Below are 17,252 nucleotides of genomic sequence, written 5' to 3'. Positions count from 1 at the left end.
TCACCACTTCATTTACCGCCTTGCCAAGAACTTAAGTGAAAATATTCAAAGCAGTGCTGCCTAAACGCACATTTTAAGTCCTACCATTCTTGCTGAGGTGAAAAAAATATTCAACATTCTTTCATATTTCAAATTTTATAAAAATCATGATAGATCCTAAAAATCTCATTTTACGGAAATGTTCTTATCAATGTGTAATCTTTCGTTTAAAAATAAGAAAACCTGTTTTAATCCACCTAGAGGTGCAATTGTGCCTTTCTCATTTTTCCAAACTATGATTTAATAGCTGGTTCGTACAATATAACTTTATGGAAATGTCTTTCATTCTTATTACACTTGGTAAGTATATATAAGAGCACCTTTTTGCATTCATCGCGGTATCGGTTTGAATCGGAGTTTTCTATGTGATCGACCTCCACAACCCGTAACTCCGGTGCTGGAAGTCGGATGGAGATGGAATTTAATATCAGTTTCTGGGGACGCAACACCTTTCATTTGAGACTAAGTTGAGCAAATCTAGCCATTTTCGAGAAACCAATATAACTGTTATTCTGACTTTGGATGCTTCCGGATCCGTCGATGGTGGCCAGTGTGGCCAAAGAGACTTTGAATGACTGTTGGGGACCTAGATCTACAAATTCAACAGTTGTGTTTACATTTTGGAAAAAAAATCACCTTTTTACATTCATTGCAGAATTCGTTAGAATCGGGATTTGCTGCGTGATCGTACGTATCACCCTGTAATTCAGGAACCAGAACTCGGATCCACACAAAATTCAACAGCAGCTGATGGACCTTTCATTTAAAATTAAGTTTGTTAAAATCGGTTCAGAAAATTCCGAGAAACCGATGTGGACAAATCAACAAATTTTGTTTTGTAACCATACTCTTCAACTCGTAATTCGGAACAAGATGTCGGTTGAAAATGAAATTCAATAGCAACCTATGGGAATGTTATACCTTTCATTTGAATCTTAGTTTGTAAAAATCGGTTCAGCCATCTCCGAGTAACCGATGTGGACATTTTGTTAACAAATCCGCACATACACACACATACATACACACATACATACATACACACATACATACACACAGATATTTTGCGATCTCGGCGAACTGAGTCGAATGTTATATGAGACTCGGCCCTCCGGGCCTCGGTTAGAAAGTCGGTTTTTGGAGCAATTGCATAACTTTTCTGTATAAGAAAGGCAAAAGAATAATATTTAATTAGCTTAATAAGCATGAGTTCAATGTTATCTTCATGTGATTATAATTTGCAAAGGTTGGTGGAATGCGTTTGAACGTGTAGGGAATGGGGGTTTAGTAGAGTGGGTGTGGAGGATGCGTCAGAAATCCTTCATCTTATTTCGGTATACGGGGTGGATGAAGGAAATCTGGGCGTGAGGGTGATCCAAGAAGAGGGGAGTGATGAAGGAGGGAGGTGTAAGGGTAAGGTGGGGAGGGGGGGGGGAAGGGGCGGCTACGCAATACTCAACTGCATATTTTGCCTTCCATTTGAGACTTGGTTTGAGAAAATCGGTTCAGTCATCACCGAAGAACCGATGTGGCTTTAATTGTGGAATATGCCCGGAATTCCGGACTTCCGGAATCGTTGATAGTGGACAATATATTCAAAGAATGTTTGATTGGCAATCAGTGATCTAGATCTACGATTAGAAGTAATTTGGTGACCATTTCAATAGTTTTTTGCCTCTGAGGTATTACGATTGTACCGATTTATATGGGAAATTCCAGTGTATCCTTACTAACACCCCTGTAACTCCGGAAGCAAGAGTCAGAACCGAATGAAATTCAGCAGCAGTCAATGGCATTACTGTATCTTTCATTTGAAATTAAGTTCGTAAAAATCGGTAGAGAATTCGTTGTGGAATGGGTGTGATATTAGCTTAGGAACTTGGCGAGTTCCCCGAGGGCGTCATGAACCGTCATAGGTGGCCAATGGGGTCAAAGCTGCTTTAATTGATCATTAGTGATCCAGACCCGCAAACTAGAGTAATGTTACATCAATTTTAATATGTTTTACATCATTTGAACATTATGGTGGTACCAGTTTATATGGGAATTTGCTGTGTGACCGCACTCTTCAACCCGTAACTCCGGAACCGGAAGTCGGATCAACTAAAAATTCAATAGCAGCTTATGGGAGCATTATACCTTTCAGATGAAACTAAGTTTGCGAAAATCGGTTCAGCCATCTCTGAGAAAATTTTGTGAGTTTAAATGACACACACATACACACACACACACACATACACACACACATACATACACACACAGACATTTGCCGATCTCGACGAACTGAATCGAATGGTGTATGATACTCGGCCCTCCGGGCCTCGGTTAAAAAGTCGATTTTTACAGTGATTGCATAGCCTTTCTTTATATGAGAAAGGCAAAAACAGGTGTTAGGTCGGACGAGAAAGGTCTATTAGGTTGGTTACCCTATTAGGGTATGCTAGAAAATGCATAAACATTATATTTATATGTTACTATGTTTTTAATTAATTTGTTCGGAATTTTAACAAAGAAACTTCCTTGAAATCGTCCTTTACAGTCGGATCAAAGCTGAAAGATTTTATTCTCTTTAATTTAGTTCAATAAATTCATTGGGAGTATCTTACAATAAGTTTCTTCTCGCTTTCCTCCTTTAGATAGCTTTATCCCAATTTTCCGCAAATGACTTCGTATCCTGGTTTTTAATTGTGCATTAGGATTAATTGCAAAAGATTAGATTTAAGCTTAGAACTCACTTTTCTTGCTCGTAACGTGTGCCACATGTAATTCAATATCACCACCTTAACCTCAACTCTTACGTTGCCTTAGTTTAAGTAGATTAAGTTTCCTAGTTTAATTAGATTTAGTGTGCTAGCTTAAGTAGATTAAGTAGCATGTTTAATATAAGAAAAGAGAGAACATAATGTAATAAATGATATTGATAATCAGCTACCAAACCTACAACTTAAAACTTACAATTTCGCTTTATACCACCTCGACTTCCTAACGTGACAATATAATGATTTCACTAATTTTTCTCCTCACTCTCCAAGACGTTTGCTGTCATCTATCAACCGAACTGACATCTCATCTCCTTGCACGTTGCAGCTTACATCATAGGGCTTCAATTCGGATTGCCCTGCAGTGTTGTCCTTAACATTTCCCCGGCCCGTAATTCTGGTCCGGATGCTATATCAGATACAGTGTTACCACTGCTCACCTCCAACACTGCCAGCCTTACTGTAGCCCGCTTGAATACACCACTTTTGGTGCGAACCCATGCCTGACGAATCCTCCCATCAGCGGAAATTATAGGCTTCTCCACAATTCCGCGGACCCAGGCTTTTCTATTGCTGCCTTCAACCACGTAAACGAGGTCTCCAATTTTCAAGGGAGTTGTTTCACCGAACCACTTAGGTCGTTGGTTCACAGACGGAATGTATTCCCTAATCCATCGTTTCCACATTTCCTCCGCTATCAACTGAGACCGCTTATAGGCGTCCCGAAGAGCTTCCGCCATTCCGCTCTCTAGTACTCTTCCTGCTGTAGCGGTAGGTGGACAAACCGAACGTTGCATTTCATCCGGATCTTGATTTGGGATTTCGTGGCCTTAATTGTTTCAATCGGCAAACCTTCAATTTTCTTCCTGCAGCTAGATGCGAACCTATATATTAAGGCTATGGTGCGGACTAGAACTGTCCACTTCGAAAAACGTCGAGCATCAATGACTACTTCCGGCACAGCTATGTCATGTAAAAGAAGATGTATGCGCAATTCCTCCGTCGTGTTGGCCGGTGGCATGCTCTCTCTCGGCCACTCTTCAACTCTCTCATGGATCACCGAAGGCCCTTGGACCCAAGGACTGTTAGTGTATAGTTCAGGATATTTACCCCATTTAGTTAATTGACCTGCAACATTTAGTTTTGTTGAGATCCAACGCCAATCCGTTAGCTTTGACAAGCTTAATATTTCCCCTATTCGGAAACCAACAAATTGTTTATATCTGCGCTGGTCAGATCGAATCCACGAGAGCACGGTCTGTGAATCGGTCCAAATGAACTGTTTTCCTATGTGAATTCCGTGATTCTCTCGTACAGTCTGCGCTAAACGAGCGCCTAGAACTGCTCCTTGCAATTCTAACCGTGGAATTGAAAGCTGTTTCAATGGGGCCACCTTACAACGACTCATAACCAGAGCACTCATGATTTTTCCTTTTACTATTGCTCGGAAATACGCCACGCATCCGTAAGCTACCTCACTAGCATCCGTGAAGATGTGCAACTGCAGATCTTCTACTTCGTCTGCTCTCGCATCCCCGAAGTAACTTCGCGGGACTTTGAATGTTTCTATGTTCGATAAATATTTCGACCAACGCATCCACTTTTCGAACGAAACATCATCGATTTGGTCGTCCCATTTACATCCGGTCCTCCACAGGTCTTGTACCAGCATTTTACCAAGCACGGGGGGGCTAAGTTGGCAGTGCTGCACGCGGGGCAAGTTGGCGGTACTATTCACAGTGCAAAAAAGTCATCAAAAAAATTTATTTCTGGAATTCACTCCAAAGCAAGAAAATATTTTTCTTGTGTATCTCGCCAATGTAGGAGACATTTATTCCGGCCAATTGCATGAAGAATTTCGAAAATTTACCTTTGAATAGGGAGTTCGCGTCAAAGTCAAAATGCCGGGGTATTGAAACTGTAATATAATAGCAAATGTCGGTTAATATACAGTTTTCTTGAAAGATATTCAGCACGTTCCAGAAGGACACTTGAAGTAATTGAATCTCCATTTGATTGCTTAGTTTTTGGCGTATACTCACATACCGCCAAATTACCCTGGTGCCGGGGTACATTGGCGGGTTTTCCGCGTCACATATTTTTGTCTCTAAAAATGGAGACAATGCATCAAACACTTTAAAAGAAATCAGAGATGTTGCCAACAGTCTGCTCTTTCATGCCGCGTGTTCTATTTTGCAAGATCTACCTACATCTAGGGCCAGATCACTTGTGAGGCATTTTTAAAAATCGGCGAAATTAAATGCATTTAACAAAACGTCGAACAAAGTGGATCAGCGTAGGACGTTTGTTAAACAAACTTTTTTGCGAGGTAGTGCAAAGCTGATGCAAAAAATGGAAATTAAATGCATTTTTTCAATTTGATGCAAATTTATTATACATTTTTAGAGTGATCTACCCCTAGACCTACATCAAAACGATACAAATTGAAAACTGAAAAAACCTCCAACTAACCCCGGTCTCCCCTATAGTGTTTCCCCATTGTTTTACTTGGTGAAAATAAAACACTAGGGCCAGTTAGAAGCTGTCATGTCAGGTTGACTTTAGTACATTAGGATATGTACTAAAACTGCTAAACAAACAGGAGAATATACAATAATTGTCAAACTTTTCACTGATGATGAATTAAATTTTAGTTCGGACGGACTATGCATCTCGCGAAAGAATGGTTTTTTGTTCCTTTGCATTGAGGCGTTGACAGAAAATAAATTATATTCAAGATCATATATTTCAAGTGAACCATGGCAGTGCAATATAAAGTGATGTGTTCGACAAAAGTTATTTTGCTACGTAAGCGTGTCTGTTTCCTATACAAAACAAAGGACTAGTGAAGTTATTCGCTTTTTGAAAAACCAGTCGCGAGAGTGCTGAAGATACTGTTCCCCGCTGGAAGTTGTAATCCCATCCGAGGGAAAGAGTTGTGGATGAGCATCACTTGTTTGTTGTCTAATCCTGGTGATCTTGGGCACATCTCTAATGGCGCAATCATTCAGCTGGTAAGAACGATTAGGCAGGGGTAAGAGGTGCGGTTGAATGCGTATGCGATGGGGTGTAAACGTATGTATATGGTGGAGAACCCGAACGGGATCGACCCAATCTAAAGCGTATTTTGTCATCAACTCAATTGTTGTCCACTGTGAGTTTTTCATTTCATTTTAAATATAATAAATGCCAATTGATTCGAACACTCGGGAGCAAGTTGATGTCAAGTATACAATTCCATATAGTGCTGTTCACAGTAAAAATGAACAACCAAACTTGTAAAAAAAATAATTTAAAATGTTTTTTAACATTTCTTAAATATGACTATTACTCTCAGGAAAAACAATTTCACATTTGTAAACATTTATGGAACACATTTCGACATTTTTACTGTGTTTTTTTTGTATGTTCTCTTCCGCTTATCCATTAGTGTTCCAACCTTTATACACCCAAAGCAACCACCAGTTTGCCATATCAAGCTGCTTGCACAAGGCGAAGAATGTTAGATACAGTGTCTGTCAAGCGTTGAATAATTCTAGTTCTGTTCACAGGCATTAGAAATTCAAAATGCAACGCTCAAAGCGGCTTTTGATGTATTTTAATTTTAATCGTAATTGAATTCGTGTCGATCAGCATGCGACTGTAAGTGGTTTAGCAAATAACTTTCAAAGTAGGCAGTCATTCCACAGATCACTTAATCTTTGAACTATTTTTTTGTTCGTTAGGTATCACCACAACCACCTCGGTGCGACGAAAACGGATGACCAGTTGAAAGTGAAATCGGTGCCGCTGTGTTCCGAGAATGACGTTCAGCTGCGCTTTCTCTGTCCCGATGACTTGGAGGAAGTACGAACACTATGCCAGGACTGGTTCCCCATCGATTATCCGCTGTCCTGGTACGAGGATATTACATCGAGTACGCGTTTTTTTGCCCTGGCTGCGGTGTACAATTTTACAATCATTGGATTGATAGTGGCGGAGATTAAACCATACTCGAAATTAAACAAAGAGGTATGTGAAAATTAATGTTTTCTTTAAACCTATATACCGTGATCTATTCTAATTCCGCGCAGCACCTAATACCGTATTTTTCGGAATGTGAATCTGGCAATGTCATGTGTTATTTGCTTTGTACTGCTATTTTAAATATGTAATATACTGCCCATAATCGCATATGGTCCTGAATATGGTATGGATGTAGTAGGTGTTAGCTCTGCTGATTTTCCAATGACCCATTTCAGAATGACAGAGACCTAGTGGTACATTCCGAGGTCATTTTCCCGTCGGCAAGCCCCGCTCAAATATAATACGAGTGTCAAATTTATACCTGTATTATTATTAAACTTTTGATTCCTTGCCACGATTAAGTTCGCATGGAATTGACACGTATTTAATGTAACATCATTAAATTTTTATAGCAACGTTTCGGAAAAAATACTCATCCATTTTTACTGCAGTTCTTCAGTGGATTCGGCAGCACAACACTTCTGTAGCTCTTCGAGTTCAGTATTTTAATATAATTTCACGCTAATTTTTGCAACGATTCAGCTAAATTCACTTTGATTTTTGAAATCAATTACAAGTTATATTTTTTATGTTCTTAAAGGGTTTCAAACACGATAAAATTATGACAGTTAAAATTTTTCACCTCCTTCGCCGACGGTTGCTATGATCCCAATTTCATCATAAGCAGTATACACCATGTGCCCGAAAACCGTATGCTATTCATTCTAAATTAAACGGGCAAAGCTGTGCATGCTGTGGCAAAGGTTGATTAAATATTTCTCTACATTTTATTTGTACGTGATTCCTGGAAAACGCCAACCGAGATAAAATCGCGATGCGACCTTTTTACTAGGGGCACTGTTAGTCAACCAACTATAGATTAAACAGTACGGTTGGTTAGTGTGGGTCCCTATAAACAAATACACGTCTTTGAGCAAATCTAACTATTGCTTGATGAAATTGAAATAAAAAAACACGCCAATAAACACTCAATACGGATGTTACTGCTGTATGTGTGACTTTCACATGGTGCGGGTGTCAGTTACATATCTGTTATGCATTTTTGTTCCAATTACATACCTGTTATAATTATTGTTTCAGTTTTTAGCCTATTTGGTATTATTTTGAGCGCTATTCGGAGTCACACCTTATAAATACGTGGTATTGGACATATGGACATGTCTCTTGTCAATTATTTAGTAGTACAATTTATATTTTACCTTTAATTTAAAGCAAATTAACACAATCAGCACGAACACTCAACGTAAATTAATGGTTTATATCAGTTTCGTACTTGAAACGTTCTTAACCTGGCGGTATTTGAGCATGCCACGATATCATACATAATTTGATATTGTGCTATTGATGAATTAATTTTATCAAAGCTTACGACTTTTTCGGTCTGATTTACCGAAGTTGGACAAGCGAATAGCTTTTACGTTTCCTACTCACAAAATGCACTAATACATTTTAATTGCATCTATTCTACCCTGTTGTTATTTTTAAATACATCATTCTTCATAGGATCGAGGCATTCTCTCAGAATCGATGGGCAGAGAGGCCGAAATAGGTTACATTCTGTCTCTTGGTGTTCACCGTAAGTACCGACAGAACGGTATCGGGTCGCTGCTGCTAGACTCTCTGATAAACCACCTGACGACAGCCGAACGTCACAATGTAAAAGCAATTTTCCTGCACGTGTTAACCACAAACCAAACCGCCATACTGTTCTACGAGCGTAGGGGGTAAGTTTGACAAGCATGTTAGGAATTTAACTAATTTCATTGGATGATTACATCAAAATACAGGTTCATACTCCATTCGTTCCTGCCTTACTACTACTCGATTCGGGGGAAGTGTAAAGATGGATTCACCTATGTGTCATACATAAATGGAGGCCACTCGCCCTGGACGTTATAATATCCTTTTCCAAAAAAAAAAAAAAATAGCTAACTCATCCAAATCGCTTGGATAATTTTGGTTCTTGTGTTTGGTAGCTTTCTGCATGCATTATTGTGGTTTTTGTTTGTTTGTTTGTTTTTCAGAAATGCGTTCTCATTTCCTTCATTGAAATAAGTGTTCCTTAACTATTAACCCTATGCGTATTGGTTTGCTGATACTAGCAAATTTTGAATGCTGCGTTCGGGTGCTCAGCACGCCAATTTTAATTTATTTGCTAGTTTGTTACAAAAGTAGTCTTTCATTTTGAAAACACACGCAACCACGAATGAAGCATGCTGCATGATAATTACAGGTGTCTAGCGAGAAAGGTGGTATGTATAACTAATTATTTTATTCTATTCTATACCTCAAATGACAATAATTGTATTTTTGTTACATTCCCCTTTCCGATTTTACCAATTATCAGTATTGCTCATACTATGCTCGCTGCTTATGTTCTGTTTATTTAATTGAAATTATGAATTGGTGCATATATGTTTAATCGCTACGCATGCTTCGAACAATGTTAACGAATTTAGGAATTATTTAAACCAGCAAAATATGTTCAGTTCCTCCATGGTGAGAAAATTTAAAATATTCCAAATTGTGCGCGACGGACACGATACCTAAATTAAACATTGGATGTAATGTCTCGACTTCGTCTTATCAGTGGCATAACAGACCGTCTTAGGCGTTTACTGGATTTAGTCGCTATACTGAAAATCTGGCTTTAACCAAAATAATAATTGCAAATAAGTAGTAGGCTTCATTTTGTTATTTTCAAGCTGAGCATATTTTGTCGTATGTAATTTTAAATATTTGTTGATTTTCTGGCAGTGCAAGAGAACACGTATCTGCCGGGTGATGCCAATCGAGCTGGCATGTTTTGCACTGAGCAAACAAATTTGTTTGTTTTGTGTTTATTTGACCAACTAGGGCACTAATCTACAGGGCATTAAATGTGTGTGAAGAGTACGCATGGTACGTATGTATGGCAGTCATATTAGCACGAAGAACGAATGCATTGTTAAAGTTTTCGTAGGTTTGCTTCTAATATTAGGTAATCAAAAAGTTTAGATGGTTTTTGTTATACAAAAAGAACACAGCGTTTTGTCTGACAATCTTTTTTCAACCAAGTATCCACCGTTTTGTTCGGTCATCTTTTCTCATTTTTTTGGTATAAAGAAGTATTCCACAACTATAAATTATGAAATTTTCGATCAAAGTATTGATTTATGTGACTTTTGAAGTCGTCCATGGAGAGGATTTTTTACATCGAAAGAGTATATAAAGCAATATGCAGGATACAACAATTCATCCCAGGCAGAGTCCTTCAATTTGTTTCGTCTAGTGAGTGAAAACATGAGTGCCCATTAGGGTGGGACATGGTAATATGAAAAAAAAAAAAATTTGCTCCGAGTAACTTTTTGGGTCCCATTTAGCTCCCAGAACAACTCTGTAAATTTGTAGTTCGATCGGTGAAACTATATTTTTGCGCCCACGGTTTAAAGTTTACATGAGATTTCGTAAGGGTGAAAACGTCTTTTGCAAAATAATTCTTCCAAGAGTCACCCGTTACATCCTAAAAATAAATAGATGTTTGATTTTTATAGGAAATGTCAAGACCACGAAACGATCTGATGCTTGTAGAAAAAAATTATTAATCAAAAACCGATTGGTGTCCTGAAGATTAATGAAAATTTTACTTTTCTTAACATCACTGCTGCTGACGGTCGAATTATATACAAAATCTTTAATTTTCTCTTATTATGTAGAAAAGAAGACTCAATTTATTCCTCAAAACTCTTGCGAAGTGGCCAAACAGTATAGAAAAAATATTTAGACACATTAAGAGAAAAACAGAATTGCATATGATTGGACCACCAATAAAAGTGGTGCTAGAAAAAATGAATATTTTATCAATCGTCAGAGCATCAATTGGTTTCAGCTTAATAACTTTTTTCTCAAGCGTCAGATCGTTTCGTAGTTTTCGAGACTTTGTTTCTGTGTTTAATTTCCTACAAAAGCCACATCACGGTTTATTTTTAGGAAGCAATGGGCGACTCCTGGAGGAATTGTATTTTGCTCAGAAAAACGTTAAGTTTTATAGTTAGGGCATATTTTTTGTCTAAAAGAAGGAAAATGATACAAAATGATAAACACAATGTCGAATAAAGTTGTGCAGTAATTTAAATGTCTGTGATAGTTCAACGGGTGTTCAATAAAAAATGAGAATTTTTTAGTCATGTAGTTGAAAAACAAAAAAAATCAACTGATTCAGTATTTTTTTTATTAAAATTGTAATGTTTATTCTTCAATAAAACGTCAATGAATATTGGTTGTACACTAGGGCACTGAGAGAGCCGAAAAAATCCTTAAATAGAACGGCACTGGGCAAGTTGGTCGGGTTCCTTTCTTTTGGCACGTACGGTATGTTTTTCTGCTCAAGATACTCCAGCGTCTTCTTGGCGTAATGGGAAGACGCCTTGTCCGACCAGAAGACGTGCTTCCCATCCACATGATGCTCCTTTAAGAACGACAGAAGAATTTTCTTAAGACACTCCTCTTGGTATACTTGTTGTTTGATGGCCAGACCACTCGGCTTGAACCACGGCTTTGAAATCCCTCTGTTTGATATGGCGATGTACAGCATACCTTTTTTAAAATTTATGCTTAAACTTATATTTTACTTGGGGGGTGTGGCCGTCTTGCTGGAATAGTAGCTGTCATTGCCTGGAATGTGGGTCTTCGAGTAACTTTCGTCGTCTAGCACGAACGACGTTCCGCGGTAGTTCTTCGTCTTCCACCGGCACTGAGACTTACGATTGCTATCTGCTCGTCTCCTTCCGATAGATGATGTCCTCCAACTTGAGGGTTCGGTTAATCAAGGTATGGGAGCAGTGATATTTTCGGCCGGCGTCACGCAAACTCGTTCTGTCTTTGTTTTCAAGCAGATTTTTCAACCGTAAAACCGTACAACACACTCGCGGAGTGCTTGCTGTTTCGACGCCATCTTCGATTGATCTTAGCTTAGCTTAGGTAGACTGCCCGTAGTTGCACTTCGTGATTGACCGAATGAGTAAAAATGCACAATGAACCAACTGAATGTTACTTGGGAGAAATAAAGCATTCTCACTGTGCATGTTTACTAATTCAACACTATTAAACAGGTCAATAACGAAGCCGGCCACGACCAAGGCTGTTCTACCGAGGAAGAGAAGGAATGTTAGTTCGACACTCGCTTTGGCCAGGGACCGAGACTACCTCTGCATCTCTACGAGTATCATGGGAAAGGAGTTGTGTTAGTAAGCAAGGAAAAAGATCAGGATGTGGCTTGGTAGACAGTACGATCTGAGCAGTACGCTCTTTAACCATTCGCAATTAATTTCCAAAATGTCAATAACTCAAAACTCAAACTCGAAAATGCCGACCATCGGATTTCTGGGATTTTCATGATTACGTATTATTACAACGTAGACCTAATATTTCAGTATTTTCGCACACGTGCGACATCCAAAAAGTTTTAAATTGTGCTGGGTGCAGGTTTTTGGTATTTCTGTATTTTGCAACTAAGCGCACTACTAGCCTAATCTTAACAATTGCTTAACAAAAAAACTGTATTCCGTCCTCTCCACGTGAGAACACTATGCCAAAAGATCAACGGTCCAAGAGACTGCAATACATATCCAACTCCTTTCCTGCGCATTAATTTCTTCGAACACGCTCCTACCTGTCAACTCCGATGCGATGAAAAGCCACAAAACCCGTGTAGAACCTTGAACGGTCCTTTTGTGGACCTTCCACATAACATCCATATCGAGAAAAATACTCTGTTTCGACGCCATCTTCGATTGAATTGACAAACATGCCACCCATTTCTAGGGACTCCAGAGAGCAATTCTCTTGGAGACAAAAAACATTTACGCTCTTTACTTTAATTACAGCAAGCTATTGAAATCATTTTTATTGAACACCCGTTAGTATGAGAATACCCCTAAAACTTTTTTGATTACCTAACACATTAAATCATATTGCAGCTCGTTCTTATTGTCTCCCGCATAAGCAATATTTGTCCGTGTCATCGGTTGTATGTTTTCGTTGCATAACGAAGCACGGTGCTCTTCGTAGATTGCATACTAACTATATCGGGAATGAATCTCTGTTGAGTTCAATAAACCAATAGCATGAGAATCGTCATTGCCGACCACGACCATCTTCATTGATACTTAGGATAGGGTAAGAAATGTTGATACAATACCTACTTAAGGAAGACCACCGACTCAGCGACGTTTCCATAGGTATTACGGAGTTGGATTGAAGGACAGGTGTAGGTCTAGGTCTAGGATTCGCCACAAGCAGGCAATGCGACCACGAAATGAATATGTTTTATGCGGTGGAATGGTTAGTCTCCGAGTACACGTATACTCAGAGCAAAAAGATGTTTAGTTATTTTTTTCTTCTGTTTGAATTCTGGATAGCCGGCTATCGAGAGTGATTTTCTTTTTTCCTAAACTACAGCAATTTGAACTCCCAAAAAGCCGTCTGTGGGGAATATTGCTAAAACTATGAGCTGGTCTGATATCTATAATCGTTTGAGAATTGGGTAGTAGGACCACAAGATGATCTTAGCTATATGCACGAAAGTCGTTCGGAATCGATTCCCAAAAGTTTTATTCGCCCAACTTGAACTCCGGACAGCCGGCCATCAGGAGTGTTTGCTTTTTTATTTATAATGGGAGTGTTGTTTCTACTTTATACTTAGCTCTTGCGATCGCCATTGGTTGCAATTTCGTTATTGATCTGGACTTACTGATATTATTGAAACCGTCACAGTAAATAACGAGAAAAGGCCTCAATTGAAATTTCTGTTTTTCAAATATTTTAACGGAAGGAAAACTAGCAAAAGAGAAAAAACATGAATCGAGGGTTGTATACAAACCGTTGTAGGTTCGGAAAACCAAGGAATAATTTTGAGTCTCCAAAAAAACCATGAACCGTACCGAAAGATTCACTCTGCATGACGGATACACTAGCAGTTTCACGCGCGCGTCGTTTGTCCCTTTCCCTGTCAACATTCGACCACAGATCTTAGGCGATCTTCACTAATGCCAACTGAGACAAGCTCCAATCCAGGGCGTGTTGGTCTATGTGTTAGAAACAAAAAATTCGGATACAGTTGCATATCAGATATCAAGCTCCATAATCGAATTCAGAAAGATTACACGAATAATACTCAGTACGCTGAATAGTGGCAATGTGATAATTGAGTTTGCAATGTCCAGTCAGTGTCTTGACATTTTTTCAAGCACTGCAATAGTGCTTGAAAAAATGCAGCAAATTCTTCAACATTTTCGGATTCACATGCAGCAGAAATGTTTTTGTTTACGCACAACAAACTACGCCAATGGTTGGCAATTTCGGATGCAGAAGAGCGAATTCTGTGCTTAATCCATATTTCCCGGAGACTCAAAGGGTGTTGCGATCAAAAATTTGCTAAACAAAACTGTGTGTGAATCGGTCAAACTTTTCATTAAAAAATCAAATCAGGTATCTTTTGCAAGTTTAATTCATATGATGAAACATCACTAACATCTTTTTAGCAAATGCAAATTGCCGTACCTTTCGTTTGATTCCATTCGTTAAGTTTGCGTACCTGGAGCCTCTGCACCAAATTTGAATAAAATCGGACAAGTCTAGCTACCGAATCAACTTGTTCGAAGTTTGTATAGAGATTTTCGGTAATTTACCTGGAGAAAGCGTACCAAGTTGCACTTTCGCAGCTAGATGGCACTGTATGCATTAAGTTATCACTGAAAGTGAAAATAAGAAAGATCATTTTATAGTTTATAACTCTGTAGAAGACTGCAAATCAATCCAACTTCCTTAAGAGACGTTATTAAACTTTTAAAGGAGTGATGTCTGAGTCAGTTTTGAACGGGGCCTAACAGCATAAGGTGATGAATCGGTAATCGATTCTCTCGAATTTTTTTTTGCTAAGCAATGGTTTGGTTTTCATGAATAGTATGTTTGGAGCTATTTTAGCACATGATATGAGTCATCTTTTGACTACCTTTTAGTTCAATATTTCACCGCATAGAGGGCACCAAATATAACTTTTAAAGAAAGAGAGATAAAATATGGACATGATCACAAAAAATACTGTAAAAGTCTTGTTCTACAACTTTGTGGAAGACACCAAATTCCTATCATAACAAATCACCCATTTGGAATCTAAATAACGATTTCAATTCTGTGCCCAAAGCCTTGGCATCTATGACAATCTTCAGATTTTGTATGCTGCCCCCATGTTGCCTAAAATGTTCCCACTTTACCCGCACGTAGAATTTAAAATGTGTTAGCTCCGTTAACCTTATTCTTATCAAGAATAACTTGTAAAGGAGCAAAGCAAAGTGAATCTTTTAATTCGTGGGATATTTTGTCGAAACTTTCACCCTATCAAGATAACCTTAAATCGTCTATCTGTCTCTTGAAATTATATGAATAAAGTATATATAACTTTACCGTAAGATACAGAAGAAAACGTTTGTGGCCAATTGATCCATCCGCTGTAATTCGACATTCTTAAACCAATCTGAAAAGAAAGAGATTTCACGTCTGGAAGGAACGTTGAAAGCTCACTTCGAAAGGCTCTGAAGTCGGAGATCATCACTGTTATCGGCGGAAGACAATTTCTTCAACTTCACATTCGGATAAAACGAATGAGTTGCTACAACCAATAAGATTTTCGAAGAGGGGGGGGGGGGGTGAGGGGTTGTTGTTCATCGTTATTTATTTCATGCATGAATTTATGGCAGATTTAAAGTTGAGCTGACGATACCCGTCCAGAACATATAAAAGGTCGATAAATGTTACTATGATTTCCTCCTGATTGGATTACAAAAGTAGTAATATCATGTTTCCTTTTTACCTCCTGGTTTTATTTCGAAACTTTTGTCAGCTAATCATCATTTCATTGTTGTTTGAAGAACAAACCAAGATCCCAAATTACAAAATCACTCGATGTATAATACGTAAGTAATTAACGATATAATTAATTTTCAGCTGTGTTTTGCATGCTTCACCTATCTTTGTATCTAACGTTATTATGATCGCATTGATTGCCTGGTTGCGTTTTTGCTTACCTGATCCAATATTTTCGATGTGCAGATGTTTCCACCTAGTTACCTAGGAATTAAAAAAAACTACACAATACTGTTTCAACAATGAACCTTAACCATTGGATATACTGATCATTTGAAATACTGGTGCTCTCTGGTGTTCACTGCGGGTGGTCTGTGCTCATGGATCAGCGGCAACCTCAGGAGCGCGATTCGATGGGTCTGTTATCGCACGATATCTAGGTTTTCATTCACGCAGGACAACTGAGAAAACGGAGGAGCGATGGTTAGTTTACTACTAGTGCTGTGGATTGCTTTTACTTCATTGAGTTCGCTGATTATTTTAGTCCAATTTATTGAAAGCACAAACGTGGTTTAGACAGGCTAACTTGACGAGTATTGATAGCTGCCACAGCCATTTGTTGCATTACACAAATAAGGTTATTAGCTGTAGATAGTAGATGTAATTGTTGATAAGTCTTATTTATTCCAATCATTCGTAGTGATTGAAAAGAGCCAGTGCAGTTTTACATCATCTTGCGAATTGTTTTTCAACGTTGTAACATAATCATAAACCAAATGTTAATATTAATTATTCCCTGAGATTCTGGCCGATAGAACAAGTGACATTTGATTGCATATCAACTATTATCAGGTTCCTTTTTATACATTAATCAATTCAACTTTCGTTGAGTAATATCCGCATTTTCACTTCTCAAATGCTGTACCGAACTACCTAAGATACAAACGAAATTGTATCGATCTATACTTTTTTTTAGGTACACAGCGACACGCGTTTATTTTACGACAATAATGATATTGGCCCGGCTTAAGAGAGCTGTTTGTCGTTTCTTATTTCCATCAGTCATTAAGTAACGTCGTATTACTAGATCTAAGATTACAGTGTCTTGCAACTGAAAGACCCAGAAAAATGACAAAAATAAGATTGTAATTAATATTTAACACGGAAAGGATTATTTATTAACAGATACGAACATTGATATAGCTCTTGAGAAGAGACCAGAGTTTAGCTATGCCAAATATATAACGGTGCAAAAATAAGAGATCAGCTACATTATTTTTTTAGTGATTTATCACATATGTGCCAGATGTATCTAATTCTCATGCAGGGAATAAAACCTGGATGACAAACGGGGGCACACCTTCCATCTTCTTCTCGATTAGTTTTATAAAATTTAGAAATGTCGAATTTCTAAATCTAATGTAGAAAATGCGAATTTCTTCAAAAACAATCCCTATTGTTTAGCCTCTTCTAATCTCTAAGGAGTCATTTTTTGCATTGATTGTATTCGACTACTACTACTACGACTACTGCATGGTGAATCATTTCTATCTTAGGGGAAAAGTCGGCTAAGACGGACACTGTGGGTAA

General features: G+C 38.3%; 1 protein-coding gene across 2 annotated transcripts; it reads left to right on the top strand.

Moving 5' to 3' along the window:
* Nucleotides 1–5,391: 5,391 nt before the first annotated feature.
* LOC131693749 (N-alpha-acetyltransferase 60) lies at nucleotides 5,392–16,921 on the top strand. 2 transcript variants are annotated; one of them, XM_058981867.1, is made up of 5 exons: nucleotides 5,392–5,809; nucleotides 6,521–6,806; nucleotides 8,325–8,545; nucleotides 8,609–8,719; nucleotides 15,989–16,921. In XM_058981867.1, the coding sequence occupies exons 1-5, from the start codon at nucleotides 5,790–5,792 to the stop codon at nucleotides 16,125–16,127; spliced, it is 777 nt and encodes a 258-aa protein (XP_058837850.1). In that variant the 5' UTR covers nucleotides 5,392–5,789; the 3' UTR covers nucleotides 16,128–16,921. The 2 variants fall into 2 exon arrangements, with proteins under 2 accessions (XP_058837850.1, XP_058837851.1); XM_058981868.1 differs by lacking the exon at nucleotides 5,392–5,809 and adding an exon at nucleotides 6,272–6,437.
* The last annotated feature ends 331 nt before the right edge of the window (nucleotides 16,922–17,252 follow it).

The sequence above is a fragment of the Topomyia yanbarensis genome, chromosome 3 (assembly GCF_030247195.1).
Source record: "Topomyia yanbarensis strain Yona2022 chromosome 3, ASM3024719v1, whole genome shotgun sequence".
Taxonomy (NCBI): Eukaryota; Metazoa; Arthropoda; class Insecta; order Diptera; family Culicidae; genus Topomyia; species Topomyia yanbarensis.
This window is presented reverse-complemented; position numbering and strand designations above follow the sequence as displayed.